The sequence below is a fragment of the Mus musculus genome, chromosome 5 (assembly GCF_000001635.26).
Source record: "Mus musculus strain C57BL/6J chromosome 5, GRCm38.p6 C57BL/6J".
Classification (NCBI taxonomy): Eukaryota; Metazoa; Chordata; class Mammalia; order Rodentia; family Muridae; genus Mus; species Mus musculus.
Window position 1 is genome coordinate 131,434,081 of NC_000071.6, and position 19,154 is coordinate 131,453,234.

The following is a 19,154-nucleotide window of genomic DNA, read 5'->3' on the forward strand; positions in this document are numbered from 1 at the left end:
TGTGATCCATCCATTAGCTGACTGTGAGCATCCACTTCTGTGTTTGCTAGGACCCGGCCTAGTCTCACAAGAGACAGCTATATCACGGTCCTTGCAACAAACGCTTGCTAGTGTATGCAATGGTGTCATCGTTTGGAGGCTAATTATGGGATGGATCCCTGGATATGGCAGTCTCTAGATGGTCCATCCTTTTGTCTCAGCTCCAAACTTTGTCTCTGTAACTCCTTCCATCACTGGAAAGAGAGGCCCATTGGACACGCAAACTTTATATGCCCCAGTACAGGGGAAGGCCAGGGCCAAAAAGTAGGAATGGGTGGGTAGGGGAGTGGGGGAGAGGGTATGGGGGACTTTTGGGATAGCATTGGAAATGTAATTGAGGAAAATGCGTAATAAAAATATAAAAAAATAAATAAAATTAAATTTTCTAAATATTTAAAAAAAAAAACAGATCTAGGGAGGTCCTGGTTTTCATTGAGGTTGCTAAGGACAAAGACAGGTAAAGCTAGACTGTCAGTGCTGTCTCAGGAACTTCTTCCTTTTAACTGGAGCTTCTAGCACTTTCTACCTGAGATACTATAACTGGCTTTGTATCCATGATGATAGCCAAGAAACAGCAGCTTCATACTGTAGAATAACCAGTAAGAATTTATCCTTTCTTGTTTTTCTTTCGTGTGTGTGTGTGTGTGTGTGTGCGTGTGCGTGTGCGTGTGCGTGTGCGTGTGTGTGTGTTGAAGCAGGGTCTCATGTAGCCCAGACACTCCTCCAACTTGATATGGAGTCCAGGACAACCTTGAACTTCTGATCCTCCTGCCTCAGCCTCCTGGGTCCTGAGATAATTGGTGTGGACCACCACTCCTTGCTTATGTGGTGCTGAGGATATGACTTCATGCGTGCTAGATAAGCATGCCAGTAACAGATGACTTCATGCATGCTAGATAATCATGCCAGTAACAGAGCTGCATCTCCAACTTTCAGATTTCTGTCTGGTCAAGAACCAATTATATTCTGGCAAGTGTCCCACATTTAATAGATTTTTCCATAAATGCACCAAAAAGAAAATGTTGAGAGTTTGAAACACACACACACACACACACACACACACACACACACACACACACATACAATGTATGTGTGTGCTGCTCATACTGTTCATGTGGTCCCTTTATTATTATTACTACAGAGGCCTAACTTGTTTTTCAAGATAGTCAAACAAGATAAGAGTCTTGGTTAATATCACCATAGAATTTCATCTTCCCCTCTTCTCATGCACCATACATATAGACTGTCAACAATCGCATCTTATTTTTTCTCCCTCCACCTTGATTGAGGCTGAGGAGGGAGGCACAGCTAGTGCCGTCACACATACCCAATCCAGAGCGGTAATTATCGCATCATTATATTCGCTATTTCACTTGTCATGTACCATTAGAAGGTAACAAGATCATTGTCAGTCAGAGATTGTGGAGATAATTAGAGCATCTATAGGTTAGAGGGAAATCAAATTGGTGCCGGTACCCATCAAGGCTGAGGCGCCCAATGTAATTAGATGGGGAATATGCAGAGGTTGAGATGGATTGAAGCCCGTGGGGATTAGCCACCATGACTGATTGGAGAGTGACTCTTCCAGGATCTGACACTGCAGATGGCGATACCGAAATAGGTGTGTGGTTAAGAGGCAGTGAGGTCTGCCAGAAATAGCATGTCAAAGAGCATCTGTGACATCTGTGACACTGGAGTCAGCAGAGCCCAGGATTTGATGTGTTTTTCCAGCCCACTGGTTTTCTCTTCTTCCCATCTTGTTTTTTTTCTAGTCTGGTAGTTTCTCTAGCTATAAAATGGTGCTAAGCCAAGTGGGCTTTTACTCACCTATTGTTCTGACTCTTTCAGGTTTAGGGGTTGTCCACCCCTCCTCCCAGATCATTAGCTCTCCAACGTTAGAAAAGCACACCAGGAACAGGAGTTACAAGTGGACATGAGCCAGCTGACCTGGGTTCTAGGAGCCAAACTCAACAGCTGTGCTCAACATGTGGGTCTCAATCCCTTTGCTGGGGGGTTGGGGTTGTCAAATGACCCTTCCACAGAGGTCCCCTAAAACCACCAGAAAACACGGACATTTACAATTCCTAACAGTAGCAAAATTAGCATAGCAACAAAAATAATTTTATGATTGGGGTCATCACAACCATAAATTGTATTGCATTAGGAAGGTTGAAAACCATGACCAGCTCTCCAGTCTCCCAGCTCAGCTTTTTAAAGCCTGTAAGCCTCCTTGTGTCCTTTCCCTCCAACCAGGGATGTTGTCACATGTCCCTTGACTTTCCTAAGAGCTCTGTGGAGCCTCCAAAGTCCACACAGTAGTCCTGATTTCTGTTCTTCTGTGTCTACGTTACCCAGCAGCTACCTCACTCTAACTGACTTCAACTGCTCTTCTCCTACCCGCACTGAGGTACAAACCTTTAACCCAGTGAATGTTGCAGTTTTCAAAGGAGCATCAGCTACGTTTATTTTTGTAATGTGTGTGTATGCCTGCATATTTGTGCACATGTATGCATATATATGTGAGGGCACACATGTGGAGGTGCCCTCACAAGAGGATATCTTGTAGGAGTCAGTTCTACTGCATGGATCTACCATGTGAGGACAGAACTCATGTCCAATTCAGCAGCAATCTCCCTGCCTTAGTCTAAAAAAAGATTTACCCTGCCCCTTTGCTGACCTTACGGATGACCTTGAACTGTAAAAACAAACAACAGATGCATGTGTGCGCATGCTCACATGAACCCCCAAAAGCACATGTGCACAGGTAGGTCAGAGAAGCATCTTCCAGGAGTCCGGTCTTTCCTTCCACCATGTGGTCCCCGTGATGAAACTCAGATTATCTGTCAGACTTGGTGGCCTCCATCTCCCAAATCCTGGGGGATTACAGGCATGCACCGCATCTAGTTTCTGTGGTGCTTGAGGTGAACCTCAAGGCTTTGGGCATATAGGGGAAGACTCTACAACTGAACTCTAACCAGTTCCCTCTGGTTGATTTTATGCAGAACATACAAATTGCATCGCAAACACAAATACTTCATCAGCAAAGGACGCTGGGCCAGCTGATGGTCAGTCCCTGGACTGGGGTGCTCTGGCCCTGGGGGTTCCAAGGCTGGTGGCAGAGGTGGGGTGTCTTTTCTAGAACCTGGTCTAGAACCCTGGGGGGCTTCTTCCCTAAGCAGGACTGGCACCTCGCACAAAGAAACATCTGGAAGCTTGGTTCACATTTTTTAATAACATGGCACATTTACATTACACAAGAAGGCTCCTCCAATGACACATGCTGAAGATTCCGTTGCTTCCCTTCCTGTTCGAGTAGGATCTGGAAAGGACTTTTTTTTTCTTTCTTTTTTTTTTTTCTTTTTCTTTTTTTTTTTTCTTTTTTTTACATACAAGAGAAACAGCCAAAAGGCCTGTACAAGAACAATCTCTTTACAATGCTGAGACCCTACCACTACAGTTCCAGTGCACAGAATCCTTGGGATTTTTTTTTTCTTTTTAGTTGTTGTCTTAAAAAAAAAAAAATTAAAACGAAAGAAAGAAAACAAAACACCGCACACATCTGGTGTCCACAAAATCGGAATTCACAACTAAACCTTCTGTTGACTACTAAAATAGATCTCTCTGCTTTTAGAAACAATGGTCTGTAGTTTACACTTTTTTTTTTTTTTGAAAATAAAACAAAACAAAAAACAGGATAACAATGTCAGATAGCACTTTAATATACTAGAGGACCAAATGGGGCTAATTTTTATTTCTTACATGTATTTTACAGGCCAGTAGACAAGATATAGTGTATTTTCTCGGCTAGTAAAGTCATATTCTCTCCAAATATGTAGACAAGAGGGTTAATGTCCTTATAAAAGTGTCATGAAGACATTAAGACTGAAGAAAATACAACACACACACACACACACACAAGTGCACACAAGAGCGCGTGCATGCATGTTCTCTCTCTCTCTCTCTCTCTCTCTCTCTCTCTCTCTCTCTCTCTCTGCCTTCTTTCGCCCTCGGTAATTTCTGATGGCTCTTACTAGATCTACCTGCTCAGCTCAGCTCTGCCCAGGTTTCCCATTTCTTATTGGAATATAAACGATTCACACTGGGCTCCGGGTACCTTCTTCAGTTACTGTGGCAATGTATCCAACGCCTGAGAAAACCCAGACAGCTTTCTTTCAGGACCCGTGTGAGTGTCCTTAAATCATACTGTGGAACGAGGAAGTGTGTCCTCCGTGTCATGAGCCAGGACATGGGTTGCTGCGGAGGCACGGTGCCCACTTGAAGTTGCCTGCAACATTACGCCATCAAAGGTGACCAGAAATTCTGGTGACCGGTTTGTGCTGGCAGACACAGCCCACCTGCCCCTGATTATTGGCAGAGCAATCCCATCTTCCCTGGGCAAAGCTACTTCCGGTTCTTAGCTACACTTTCTAGGGGGTGGACCTTTCCCCATTTCTCCCCAGAAGACCACAAGCAGCAACTTCAGACGCAAAGTTCCAGCCTGGGTTTCAGATTAAAATAAGAAAAGAAAAAAGAAAAGAAAAAAAGAAAGGTGTTTCTTCATTTGAAAAACAAAAACCAAACCAAAAGGAAAGCAGTTGTGTAACATCTCAGGTAAGCGCTTGTTCAGGGAAAATATGACCTTAAGTATGTTGTAAATGGATTTGAAAAGGCTCCTTTGAGTTAACCGGGCTTCGGGGAAAAGCCCTCGTGTTCATTGCATAGTTGAAGGGTTTAGCAGATGGGAACGCGGCCTCCTCCTCCGAGGGCCGGGTTCACTGATATTAGACTTGTAAATAGCACATTTGAGGAAGTATTTATGTATTATGTTACTTACTCTTTACCTATTTACATCTGTACAAGTAAAGCTTTTGTCTTTCTCTTTTGCATATATGAACCGTCAGCTCACGAAGCAATCTCTTTTTACACTTTATGTACAAAGCCTCCTCCTCCGAGACAGCTCTGGGTGATGGATAGATGTCCCCCGCCCCGCCCCCTGTGATCATCAGATCCCTGTGTGTCAGTACCTTCACCGTTTTGGTTCAGATCAAAGTTTTAGGCAAGGAACAACAACAAAAAAAGTAAAGAAATGTAAGAACAAACAAGACCTGGCTAAAAGGTCTGAAAAATTCCAACATTAATATACAAAAACATTTCAACATCCAAACAGAGTGTCTGTCCTTTTTTTTTTTTTTCCAGGGGAAGAGTTGGAGCTCTGCACCTCTCAAGTTTAGGGGTGCGGGAGTTGTCTCTTGAGTCTGGGGGGGGGGTTCCCTGGGGATTCCTCCCCCACTCCGAGGTCTGCCTTGTCCTCCTGGCTTACCGAGCTTCAATGTCCTTCAGTGTGTGGGACGGTGGCCTCTCTCGGATTTCAGCCGACAGAGGCGTAGTCCTCCGGGGGGATCCCGGGCGGCCCCCCAATGTGGAGATGAGCGGAGGTGGGGCGCTAAGCGCCGCAGTGGGCGGGGTCTTGTTAAGCAGTCCATTCTGGTGGCCCGCAGTAGGGCTGATGCGAGGGTAGTGCATACTAGGCAGGCCTGGTGTGAGCAGGCTCGGGTGTGGGAGGTGTCCATCTAGAGAAGCGGGGTGCACAGGGTGCAACCGCGGGTGCTCATAGTCCTCCCGAAGCACGTGCAGCCGCTCGCGTTCATCCAGGTGTCCTCCTCGTTCGTGCTCCCGTCGAGGGTCCACGGCCAGCGGGTGATGGTGGTGGTGGTGGTGGTGGCTGTAATCATGAGGCTCCCTGTCCCGGAACGATCGGTCGGCTTCATACAACCGGGGTGTGGAGAGCCGGTGCAGGGGGTCATTCCTGAGCAGAAAGTCCCTGCCCAGAGGGTCTCTTCGGTGCATGTCCAAGTCACGGTAAGGATCCCTCAAGGGGTCCCGCATAGGGTCCCAGTGGAAAGAGGGGTATGGGAAACGCTCTCCTCCTGGGATCGGACTGAGGCCCATAAATGGGGTCACCATACGTGTCCTGTCCAGACTACCGATACTGTTCATGGCATGGATGCCAGTCACTCCCACGGTCATGGGCATGGATGCCAGAGGCCCTGGGTGCACGCTGGCACTGGCTGAGGAGCTGGGCGGAGGTGCCTCTGAGGTCCTGTGGGCCTGGGGGGCCTCAGTAGGTAGGTCGTGATCTTCCTTGCGTTCCTCTTTGACCTTGACCTCGGCGTTCTTCTTGGGGTTCTCGTAGGCCGGCTCACCCTTGCGTGGCTCGGCTTCCCGACTAGAGGTGCTGTTAGGCCTGGTGCTATCCACGCCTGGTGTCCTCACGTAGGGCGATGGCACCCGGGACAGCTGCTTGGGTTCCTCGCCTGCTGCACGTCCCTCGTGGCTGTGCCCATCTCTCTCGGGCAGATGGCTTTCCTTGGCTTTGTGCTCTTCGGTGGTCAGGTCCTTTCGGGATCCCGAGTGGTCTCTCTCCTTCTCTTTTGGTTTATCTTTCTCACGAGCCTCAGTATTCAAATGACCCCTGGTCGTCGGATCGGTGGAGCTGCGGTTATGGCCCAGGGCGCTCACCGGGACGGGAGGTGCTGGGGAAGGATGGCTGGGGTGTCTTTTCTCAACGCTTTCCCTGTGAGAGGGAGACGGGGAGAAATGAAATGGGCTTGCCAGCCAGGCAAGGGGCGGTCAATGAGATGGTAGTGTGAGGGAGGGCTTCTGCGTGAAGACAGCCACCTGCTCTAATCTAGATTCTCGAGGCAGCATCATGGGTGCCTACTGATGACGGTCACTGGGGGGCGGGGAGACTTAGGGACCTGCCTTGACCAAGGTCATGAAGGGAGTGCACAGAGAGCCACTGAGGACCAGGGTGGTCACTGAAGAACACAGAAGCTCATCTGTTCAGCTTCTTGGGACAGCTTTAGCTTAAGAATACAGTTCTAAGAGCCCAAACACAAATTAAGACTTATCTTCACCCTCTGGATATAAAGTTGAGGTAGGAACTGGTTTAATATATACATGAGGGAGCTTTCTGGCAGCTGACCCTCAGGACAAAGGTATTACTTCAGGTTGATGGATGTAGATCAGTGGTTCTTAACCTATGACTAGTGACCCCCTTGGTCATGTGATCCCTTAGGCAACAGGGGTTGCCTAAGACTATCAGAAAATGGGGTATTTACATTATGATTATAACAACAAGCAAACTTACAGTTATGAAGTAGCAGTGAAACTAATTTTATAGTTGGGGGGGGGGTCACAGCATTCAGAAGGTTGGGAACCACGGATGCAGATACAGAATAAGGGGAGTTAGAAAGGCAACCCCACCCTCCAGATTACTGGAGTACCAGATAGCCCCAATCTAATGTGCATAGATGAGGCTGTAGCAGATGCGGGGTCAGAGCACACAACCTCACTGACTGAGGTCCCTGTTAGAGGACTCAAAGAGACTGTCAAAGGAAACTTCCAGGGACCTGGCTTGGCCAGGAAGTGTCTATGGACTGGGGATAAAAGGCATTATCACAGAAGATAAACAGTTCAAACTCAGAGAGGTAAGAGGGAGAAAGCGGATAGGTCCCATCTTAGGACAGATGTGGGGAAAGATGAAGGGAGGAGCCATATGTTGTGCGGACAAAGGGGTGGCAGAGGTCAGAGTCCAGGGACCACAATGGAGGTGGGGTGGGGTGGGGGTGGTGCCAGGGAAGCTGTCCTACACGTTCTGCTTCCTGCTTACATGCAGAGGCTGACAAGAAAAATTTAAAGGGAAGAAAAGAATACAAACGTATTTCAAGTTTTCCTCAACTTCAATACTGGTGGCTCCATCAAGAGAAACCAAAGCAAGCCTATACTCTACTCAAGAATAAATTATTCAGAAACTCCATATTCTATGGTGGGGCCCCTTCAGTACTTGAGAACTCCTATAGGCTGAGAGATTTTTTTTTTAATTACAACTTTCTTACATGCTAATTGTCTTTTTCTCCCATATAAAACCAACCAATGCAGTGTGACAGCCTATGAAAGACACCGTATCATTTAATGTTTTAGACAAGAGTTTCTCTAGGTATCCCTGGCTGGCCTATGTAGTCCAGGCTGGCCTTGAACTCACAGAGATGTATCTGCCTCTACCTCTGGAGTGCTGGGATTAAAGGCACATGCCTCTTTGTCAATCATGTTTAGAATCGGAAAGTTGATTTCTTTTAAATGATTAGGGCATATACATGCACGATATACAAAGCAAAGGCAAATCATAGATCTGAATCAAATTTGAATTTTTGTGTGTGTATATGCCTGCGGGCATATACTACCGAGCAGCTGTGCAGATTAGAGGACAGACAGCCTTGGGTGTCAATCACAAAGGCAAGGTGGGACAAGGTCTCTGGGGTTGCACACCCACACTCACTACCGCGCCTGGCTTTGCATGGATGTTGGGAATCGGAACTTAGGCCCTCACACTTGCAGGGTAAGGGCGTTCCCCACTGAGTCATCTCCCTAGCCCCAAATTTCAATCCTAAGTACAAAAAGAAGTGACTATCAAGGTTTGGGGTTGGTTTTTCTTTTCTGTTCTTTTCTCTCTCTCTCTTTTTTTCCCAAGTGTATACTGACATGACTTATCAGTCATTTCATTCAAAATGAAAACAGCCTAAAGAAACAACGGAAATGCCTGTGGCATTCTGCATAAAAATACCGAGGTATTTCTTCTTTCCAGATAGATTTGTAGAAAACAGTATGCAGACAACAATGGTTAGTAAAATTAACAATTCCCTGGAAAAGCAACTGCAAAGCAACGCTTCCTGTTGCCAACGTCCAAATTCAGATTAGTTAAAAAACAAACCAAAACAAACAAACAAACAAACAAACAAAAAAACCAAAACTATACGGCTTATCTACGAGCCCCAGGGTTTTGAGTTTGGATGATGCTTGAGAAAAACGGGATGAGGTGATGCAAACATGACTTACTAGGAGCAAATGAAAAGGAGAGAAAAGAGAAACAAAACAAAACAAAACCAAAAAACCACCTATGGGTGACTGGATGGACTTCACGACTCAAAAGCAAACATGGCAGATTCATGCTGTGTGTGTCTGGCTGTCTACAGGAAGATGTCTACTTGGACACGCTAATGTTTTGGGGACTTCGGGTGACTTGTATGTCTCGCTGCACTGTGTCTTAGTGATAGGCTAAGGTCACCATCTGCTCTGTACCACGGAGTGCAGGGATGGCCTCTCGGTACTGACTTGCCCCTGCAGAGTAAGCGCTGGGTAAGGAACTGGGGAGCTACAGAGGTCTTAAGCACAAGGCTGGGACACAGGTTGGGGTGAGGGAGAGGCGGGTGGCTGGTTCTGGCGTGTGGCACAGGGCGGGCTCCCCCAGTGGGACTCGAGAGAGGTTTCTTTTCGTACCTTTCCTTGTCATCTTTACTAACGGAGGAGTCTCGTTTATCTACATCTCTATCTCTGTCATGGGCTGCAGCGGACGCACTGCGCTCCAATTCCCCTGGCTTCAGCCAGGGCGGAGGGGTCGGGAACGACGGAGGCGTTCGGTGCAGCCGGTTCCAGGGTTCGTGAGGATTGCTAAAGTTCTGCACACTGGGGCTATCCTTGTGGCCGAACACTGAGTTGGGTGCTGAAATGGCGAAGTGGAGAACAAAAAAGGGTTTCAGAGAGATCTCAATAGAAACCTGTCGGAGTGAAGGTACTTACCAAAAACTTTAACAGCATTCAGAGTTAAAATGAATACATGTTATTGGCAGCTGGAAAAGGAAGGAGATTAACACACTCATTAGAGGAACGCTCGTCCTACACTGTAGAGGCAGCTCACAGCCTTAAAAAATAAAAAAAGTCAATGGAAAGGAAAAAGTGAGAGGGGGCCGAGCGGGTATGCAGCTACCCCGTCGGACATGTGCCGGCATGCAGAAGTTCCAGGCATGCAGAAAGGTGCGTGATGAGCAGACGACAGATGAACAGGTAGGTCGGTTCGGCAGAGTCCACTGGTCCTCCGCCTACCACACCCTGCCGGATGCTACTCCTTCTGGCTTTAGTCAACACGAACATCCGGAAAGACCATGCAGGACCGTGTCCTTAAGAATGCACCAATCTGCATGCTGTGTTTTTGTATTGTCTGTCTGTCTGTCTGTCTGTCTGTCTGTCTGTTGTCTGTCTTCCTTTGTTTTCAGACAAGATTTTATAGGTCCCTGGCTGGCCTCACATTCCCTGTGTAGCTACTGCCTCTGCCTTCCCAAGTGCTGGGATGAAGGCTTGTGGTTCCCGGTGGGAGATAGACAGGAAGATGAGACATCTCACACTGTTTATGTACTGCTGGGAATGGAGGATGCCCGGCGTACCTGGCAAGCACTCTGCCCACCAAGTCAAACCCCTAGGCTTGCTAATTCTTCCTTGTACTTTTTTTTCAGTCTTGTTACATCAAAAGTAAAATGAAATAACATTTTTTATTTTGAGCTGTAACCAAAGCAAACTACTTGTAGTTACTGAGCAAGTCACTCTTCCTGATGGACAGAGCCTATGTCAACAGTGGACTTACGGAGTTTACGTACTTACAACCAATTTCAATGTTTGGAATACTCTAACCCAAATTTGTATAATAATAATAATGATAATAACGATAATAACGATAATAATAGTGATCAAATAAAAAACCACATACACTTTCATTTCTGTTTACTTTATGTGTATGGGTATTTTTGTCTGCATGATTATATGTGTGCCATATGTGTGCCCAATGCCCAGCTTATAGAGGCCAGAAGAAGGCTTTGGATACCCTGGAACTGAAGCTACAGATGGTTATAAATTGTCATGTAGGTGCTAAGAAGCAAGCTTAGGTCCTCTGGAAGAGCAGCAAGTGCTCTTACCCACTGAACCACATCTCTCTGTCCCCAAATGATATTACCCTTTCATGGTACCTTAATTTGCATTTTATTTTCAACAGAGTCTCACTATGTGGCTCTGGCTAGCCTGGAACTCTCTCTACACACCACAATCTCTCTATAGATCACAACTCAGAGACTTGACTGTCTCTGCCTCCTGAGGGCTGGGATTAAAGGCATGCGCTACCACACCCATCCCTTCCCTTGGCTTCTAAATGATTTTTGGTGGTGCTGGGGAAGGAACTTAGGGCTTTGCCCATGCTAGACAAACTCTCTCTGATTGAGCCATGCCCCTAAGCCCTCACTGGGGATTTTAGGCAAGTGCTTTGTCACTGACCCACATACTCAGCTTAAAGTAGTTTTCCCAACGTAAAGTTTCCCTTCATGTCAAAAGGTCTGAAGCCATATATGGGTCAGAGAAACTGCAAAAGGGAGATATCAAAATAATCGAGAGGTACTCACTAACTGAAGGGTTTCCAAGTCCCCCGAAGGCATTGCCACCAACTGCAGCGAGGCCCGTGAACGTAGACGGCCGGTTAAAAGGCTCTGTGAATGAGATTGGGAAAGAAGAGATGTGGTCAGGGGCTTGTGAGGGAGGAGCACGGGTGTCTTGGCAGCTGGGAAAGCAATAGACCCTCTTTGATGCACCCTGACTCTCCTGATGGACTGTGTAAGGGCTTTTCTGTGCTTGGACTTAAGGCAATGGGTTAGCAAGAGTCCCAAGGGGTTTGTTTTCCAGAGTGTCGTCCTTTGCATGATTCAGCTATGTACTTGGGATGATTGAGTAGATTCAGGACCCAGTGCTCTAAGCTGCCTTCTTGTCTGCAAAGTGTTTCTGTCTCCGGCTCTCTCTGGCCCTCCTTTTTGTAGACAGGCTGCCTTCAAACTTGATCTAAGTCAAGGCTAGCCTTGAACTGATCCTCCTGCCTCATCTCGACCTCCCAGGGGCTGAGATGACATGCATGAACAAAAATGAGATGCTACTGGGCTAGAGAGAACACTGGGGTTTGATGCCCAGCACCCGCATGAGAACGTGAAACTGTCTGTAACAGTTCCAGGGAATTTGACACTCGCTTCTGGCCTCTGAGGGCAACGTAGGCACATGTACAGACATTCATGTAGGCAAAACATCTATACATGTAAAACAAAAATAAGTAATAAAAGCTGGGCACGGTGGTCTATATCTTTAATCCCAGCACTTGAGAAGCAGAGGCAGGCAGATCTCTGTTGAGTTTGAGGCCAGCCTGGTCTACAGAGAGAAACCCTGTCTCAAAATAAATAAATAAATAAATTAATTAATTAATTAATTAAAATTCTTCCTCTATATTCCCCACCAGGAACCATGGCCTGTGACTGACTTGACAGCACACTTCTAGGAAATAACTGAAAAGCCACAGGAGGTGTGATCCTCCTAAGAAGAGACACGCTAAACAATAAAGTATGAAGAAGTCAAGAGCCAAGAGTGCAGCTCTCTGATGCAGCTCTTATAACACTCATTGCATCTTTCTTTAGAGCTCTTAGAGGGACCCCTAGATATAAAGACAGGGCGAGCATATCCAGAACACACATGTCCTGAGATGGCAAGGAATACTTCCTGCCCCGAGTCCCTTGTGGTAGTTAATACTGAGTGCCAGCTTAACTGAAGCTAGAATCACTCGGGAGACAACCCCTGGGCACAGCTGTGAGGAAGTGTCTTAGATTAGGCTGAGATGGCACAACCTGCCCTCACCGGCCAATAGGGTAGGGCATTCAACTGAATGAGGAGGAGCGAGCTGAGCACCAGCATCCATCTCTCTGCTTCCTGCCACTGGGCCCCACCCTGACTCCCATGAAAGGCTGCAGGGAGGATCCCTCCGACTTTCTGACTCACCTAGGTGAGCGGCAGGGTTGAGAAAGTTACTGTGATGAGGTGGTGGCCCAAAAGGGGTCCCAGTAGGATGTGCAGCACCTGCAAAATCCAACAGAGCAAAGTCAGAATTTAGAGAAAAAACGAAAAACAAAACAAAACAAAAAAAAAAACAAAAAAAATCAAAAACCTTCCTAGGGCGGGGTTGAAGAAAATGTGTTAAAGTAAAATCCCACTGCCTCCATAGCTATGGCCTGTACACCTGGGTAAAAGACAGTGTTCCTGTTAGGGACACAAGAAGGTGGTCCTCCCCCACCTTTCCCAGCTGCATTGGGAGCCTGCTTAGTTTCTGTCATCTGGGGAGAGGGAACTTAGTTGAGAAGATGTCCCCATCAGACGGGTCTTTAGGCAAAGCTGCGGGGCATTTTCTCCGTTCATGATTGATATAGGAGGACCCAAGCCACTGTGGGTAGTGCCACCCTACGCAGGTTCTGTGTGGTATAAGAAAGGGTAGGTAAATGTGAGTCTGTAGAGCAAGCAAGCGATTAAGAATCCTCCATGACCTCAGCTTCAGTTCTTGCCACCGGGCTCGAGCCCTGACTTCTCTTCATGGTGGACTGTAAGCTGAAGTAAACCATTTTTTTCCCCCCAAGTTGCTTTCGGGGGTGATGTTTTATCAATAGAAAGCAGACTAGACTGGCTGGCCACTGTTCGAAAAGGCATTTGCTGCATGTGTGTGCAAATATGCAAGTATCTGCATGTGGGATCAGCCACTCTCCACCTTAAAAGTTTTGAGAGAGGGTCTGTACCAAACCTAGGACTTCTCACTGACTGTGCCACTCTGGCTCTCCAGGGAGCCCCACCTCCCCAGCTCTGGACTCAGACATGCACACTACTATGCCTAGCTCGATGGCCTCAGTCCTCTTGCTATATGGTGAATACTTCACTGACAGAGCCATGGGCCCCAAAACTATTTCTTTATGAAGTTGATGCATAAGCATTAGGCCTGGTTAGTGAGGTGGGGTAGATCCAGAGTACAGGAAGCCTCTATAACTAAGTCTATCTACAGAGATGCAGGCTTGCGAACATGGAAGAGAATTCATCCCTGAAGGGCTTCTTAGGTACCTCTAAAGTAGAGTAGCAGGTCAAGGGCTTCCTTCTCAGCAATCCAGGGACATGCGGGTTTTTTTACTTCAAAGCTGCAGACATTGCCGCATTGAGAAGTCTCCTGCCAAGTCCCACTCTTGTGACTATGGGTTGTTGTGGGTTCTTACCATCCACTGAAAAGGCCCTCACAAGGCTCAGCACCACCAAATGTACTGCCGGGTGTTGATGCTAAACAATGGGAGGCTAAGCCCGCCAATGCCTCTTAACTGCCAGTGCCAGGAAAGGACACTTTATTCCTGTTTTGAATCCCCAACTCCTCAGTGTGGCTCAGTTGGTAGGATGCTTGCCTAGTGTGCAGAAAGCTGGGCTCCAGCCTGAGCACTGCAGAAACTGGGTGTGGCAGTGCACGGCAGCCATACTCAAGACGTAGAGGCCAGAGTTCAAGGTTATTTTTAGGATACACACACACACACACACACACACACACACACGAACACACACACACACACACACACACACGTACACAAGGATTGAGCAACTGCCAGGGAACCCAGGTTTCATGTACAGCTCCTTTTATACGAGTAGTAGCTGTAGTTGTTATTCTTGTGGTCAATTTGAATTTTAAAATTACATTTACTTAGTGTGTGTATGTGTGAGAGTGCGCCTGTACGCATGTGTGTGTGAAGTGCACATGCGTGCCACAGTGATGGGGATGATGACTACTACTTCTTGTTCCTGTTGCTGTTCCCCTTCCTCCTCCTCCTCCTCCTCCTCGTCTTCTATTTGGTTGATTTGAAATTTGGAATTCCATTTGCTCACTTAGCGTGTGTAATGTGTGAAGTCCCTGCATGCCATAGTGCACATGTGGAGGCCAATGAACAGCTTATGAGCACTGATTCTCTCCTCCTACCATGGAACCCAGGCATCAAACTCCGCAGAGAGGCTTAGTGTGACCTTGCTCCCTGTGCCGTGTTGCTGGTCCCAATTTATCATCACCATTATCATTATTATTACTCTTATTATTATCTTAAATTTTTTATATGCTTGAATGTGCACATATACCACACATATGCCTGGAAGGTGTGAAACTCCCTGGAAATGAGGTTACAAAGAGTTTTGAATCACCACATATGGGGGCTGGGAATCACCTGGGTCCTCTTCAATAGTAGCAAATACTCTCAACTAATGAGCCATCTCTCCAGTCCCTCAAATTATCTTTCTTTAAAAACGCATGGGGTCCCTTTCCTGCAGGAAGCTGGGAGAGAAGGGGAGGAGAGAACAGAACATGTGTGTGTGTGTGTGTGTGTGTGTAGATGTGATTTGGTGAAGAACATTATTTTTAAAAGCTTCAGGTACTTAACTTGTTAGTGTCAGCGGAGAAGGCAGCCCTAAGGAGGCTGGGAAGGCAGGCCTGTCTATGTGCCTCACCAAGGGCATCTGTCGCAGGTGTGGGGCGGGGTGCTTACTTCAGACTCTGGGGAGTCACACTCAAGCCCTCACACTTGCATGACAAACACTTTCACAATGAACCGTCTCTCCCAGCCCTGGATTTCTCTTTTGCATCTCTGGAGACCCCAAGGGTCCTGTGGGCCTGGGTTTGCACAGGAAGGCTCAGCACATAAGGGCAAATGCTGGAATCTCAAAATCTGAAGGCACCTAAGGGGTTATGTATCCACATGGCGCTGAGAAGTAAAAACCAACTTCTTGTCTGCACAGAGTGAACATATTCCACAGCCTTCATTAGTCACCACCAATGTTGCCAGCCAAATTAGAATGTGGGCTACATACTGTGCGGTACATGCTAGTTAATGCTCTGACAAAAACCCAGGCCCCTGGGGATGCCCACAGTTCCAGGATTATTGAAGCAAAAGAAGCCAATTCATCCATTTGGCTGCAATGAAGTCCAGGGAGAAATCTCTCTATTTCTTTCCCCAAATTGCTCTCCATGTATCCTTGTCTCCGAACTAGGTGCCATGGTAACAGAGCCTTCAAATACATTCTGCAAGCAGAACCCACAGGAGGAAAACCTGAGACTCCAGCTATTCCATCCATCCCCAAGGGTGTTGATTTGCTGTGACCACAGGGCTACTGTACTGATGTTGACGCTTCTCTCGCGCTCAGTGCAAGAGTCAATGGGTCTACCAACGCAAATCTTGGATCAGAGCCGGAGAAGGCAGTGGAAAGGATAGATGTGGAACTTGTTCCCTTAAGGGTCAGAAATGGTGGACTCCACTGTTTTTGTTCCTAAGGGTGAATTCGGATTCACTCGGCCCACACATGAAGCCACAAGGGTTGTTAACTACAACAAGCAAGCGGAGCACCACCACTTAACTATTTACCGAGCTCTGTCGCAGGGACTGAGTACTAATCGCTACTTGAAATATACTGTGTGGGCAGGAGATATAGTTCATTTGGTAAAGTGCTTTCCCAGCATGCATGAAGACCTGGCTTCAGTCCCTAGCACTATATAAACTAGGTGTGGTTACATACGGCTTGTGATCCCAGCACTCAGTAAGTAGAGACAGGAGGAGCGGAAGTCTAAGACCAGCCTGAGCTATGTACAGAGTCCAAGGCTACCCTCAGGCTCATCACACCCTGCCTCAAGGGGGATAATGGGGAAGGTGGGAGGAGACAAGAAAGCAAGCTGGGTGGGGGTGGCACATATTTTCCCAGTATTCAGGAGGCAGAGGCAGGCAGATTTCTGATTCTGCGGCCAGAGTGAGTTCCAGGACAGCTAGGACTACAGAGAGAAACCCTGATTCAAAAATCCAAAAAGACTGAATAGGAGCTAGGCGTGGTAGAACTGTCATCTTAGGACTCAGGAGGCTGAAGCAGAGATTAAGTTCAAGGTCAACTACCTATACATAGTGAGTCCCAGACCCACCAGGTCAAAAAAATACAGGCAAACACTGAATGTTAAGGACACTTGGTACCAATAGGACCTGTGCTGGCTGGTCATTCATTTGTGTATGTGTGTAGTACCTATACTATATGGCTCATGTGTGGAGGTCAAAGGACAACTTTCAAGAACAAGTTCCCTCCTTCCACCATGAGTCTCAGGGAATCAAAGCAGGGACATAAAGATTGCCAGTAATTGGCTTTGCTCACTGAGCCACATTCCCAATCCTGGCATGGTTAGTGTTAACTGTCAATTTGCCACAACCCAGAATAACCTGCTAAGACAATTTCACCTGAGGAATTAACTAGTTCAGGTTGGCCTGTGGGTATGTCTGTGAGGGACTTGCTGATTATTAATTGACCTGGCCCACTATGGGCAACACCATTCCCTAGGCAGAGCCCTGAGCTTTGAAAGCAAGCAGCTAGGATGTGTTTATTCTCTCTTTGCTCTTGACTGTGGGTGTAATATGACTAATTGCTTTGAGTTTTTGCCTTGGCTTCTCTTCAGTGATTAACTGTAGCCTGGAACTATAAGATAGATAAACCTTTTTCTCCCCTGAGTTGTTTTCTTTTTCTTATTTTATTTTATTTTGGTCAGGGTAGTTGGTATATCAACAAAAATGAAACTATGACATTACCCAAATATTTCATATGACCACTACTTTTGTCCTGTGTGTACCTTAAGCAGATAGCGACAATCCTTGGACACCCTCTTCCTTCCTCCCTAGCTGGACCTTCTGCACTGAGGAGACACTGGGAATATATATTCTCAAAGCTGAAAGAGTTTCAGTGACAATATGTTCTGCAACAGAACAACCAGAACCAACTGGGCCATTTGTTTATCTCAGTCCTTATTAAGGGCAGTGCCTTTTTTTATTGTTTGCTTGCTTTAGTTCTTAAAAATGATTTTTTGAGTCAGAGGTTTGTGTAACCCAGAATGGCTTTGAATTTGCTATGTACTGAGGCTAGCCTTGAACTCTGATTTGCCTGTCTTAGTCTCCTAAGTGCTGAATAGTTATTAAGTGGTTAGGGATACTGAGTCCAGATATCACTTTGAATTGCTGGCTCTCTACACCACCCCACTCTCTGAACTTACCAGCGGCAGAGAATAAAGTGGAAGGTCGTGCCAGATCGTGGGGGTGATGGATGGCTCCGAAGAGACTAGGGCCTGGAGGACGGCTCAGGAACTCAGGCTTCAGCCCAAAGTCCAGCTTGTGTGGGTCTGACTGCATCTGTTTCTAAAACAAGAGGAAGGAGAGAGGCTGAAACTGGGAAGCCAGCAGGCAAAGAGGTATTAGTGAATAACTCAAGACAGGAGGGGGTGGGTCAACGCTGAGAACACTGTGAGAATGAAGCCTTCGAACGCCAGGAAAGCAGACTGGCCTTGCGGGGACAAACAGGGGCTGCTATAAGGTGGCATCTGCTTCCTACTGGCTTGGCCTCTGAAGTGGTCCAACTTGAAGCAGACAGCCAAGTCCTAGTCATTGAAAAACTAGTACAACTCTCCACGCAGGTCATCGTTTTGTTGTAAAGGCCCAGTCTGCAGATTCTATCCATATCCCTCCATCTCACATAGCCCAGGCTGGCCGGGCCTCTAGCCCACTGTGTCACTGAGGATGGCCATGAAATATTTATCCTCCTGCCTCCATCTCTACAGGAATGGACCACCATGCCTTATATGATCCTATAAATGAAACTCAGGACTTTCTGCAAGCACTCTACCCAACTGAGTCATATTCTACACTGGGTTCATTTTGAAGAAGAGTTTCACGTAGCCCAGGCTACCCTCATACTTGAGGTTATCTTTAACTTCTAACCCTTTGCCTCTAGCTACCCAGTGCTGAAATTATAGGTATGTACCACTATGTTTGAATGCAGGTCCTCCCACCCCAACCAAATATCCACTTTATTTCTGTATATTGTGTGTATGTGGAGGAGTATATGTATGAGAAAGAGAGATATATCCGTGGGTGCCCACAGAGTCTAGAAAAGGGCAATAGATCCCTTGAAGCAGAATTACACAGAGCTAGAGTTGCAAGTGGTTGTGAGCCACCCAGATGGATTCTTGCAAGCAAACTCAGTTCCTCTGGAAGAACAGTCTGCTGATTACGGGGTTTAGTTTGTTTGTTTGTTTATGTTTGTTTGTTTTTTGTTAACTTGACAGAAACTAAGGTCATTGTACTGGCTAGTTTTGTGTCAACTTGACACAGCTGGAGTTATCACAGAGAAGGGAGCTTCAGTTGGGGAAAGGCCTCCATGAGATCTAACTGTAAGGCATTTTCTCAATTAGTGATCAAGGGGGAAAGGCCCCTTGTGGGTGGGACCATCTCTGGGCTGGTAGTCTTGAGTTCTATAAGAGAGCAGGCTGAGCAAGCCAGTGGAAGCAAACCAGTAAAAAACATCCCTCCATGGCCTCTGCATCAGCTCCTGCTCCCTGACCTGCTTGA

The 19,154-nt window shown here is 46.8% G+C and overlaps 1 protein-coding gene across 1 annotated transcript in view; it reads right to left on the reverse strand.

The window, feature by feature from the left end:
* Positions 1-3,252: 3,252 nt before the first annotated feature.
* Auts2 (autism susceptibility candidate 2) overlaps positions 3,253-19,154 on the reverse strand; it is a 1,105,888-nt gene continuing 1,089,986 nt past the window's right edge. The window contains 5 exon segments of the mRNA NM_001363480.1: positions 3,253-6,613; positions 9,376-9,598; positions 11,319-11,402; positions 12,727-12,804; positions 17,804-17,945. Coding sequence (NP_001350409.1) covers positions 5,356-6,613; positions 9,376-9,598; positions 11,319-11,402; positions 12,727-12,804; positions 17,804-17,945 — 1,785 coding nt within the window. The 3' untranslated portion in view covers positions 3,253-5,355.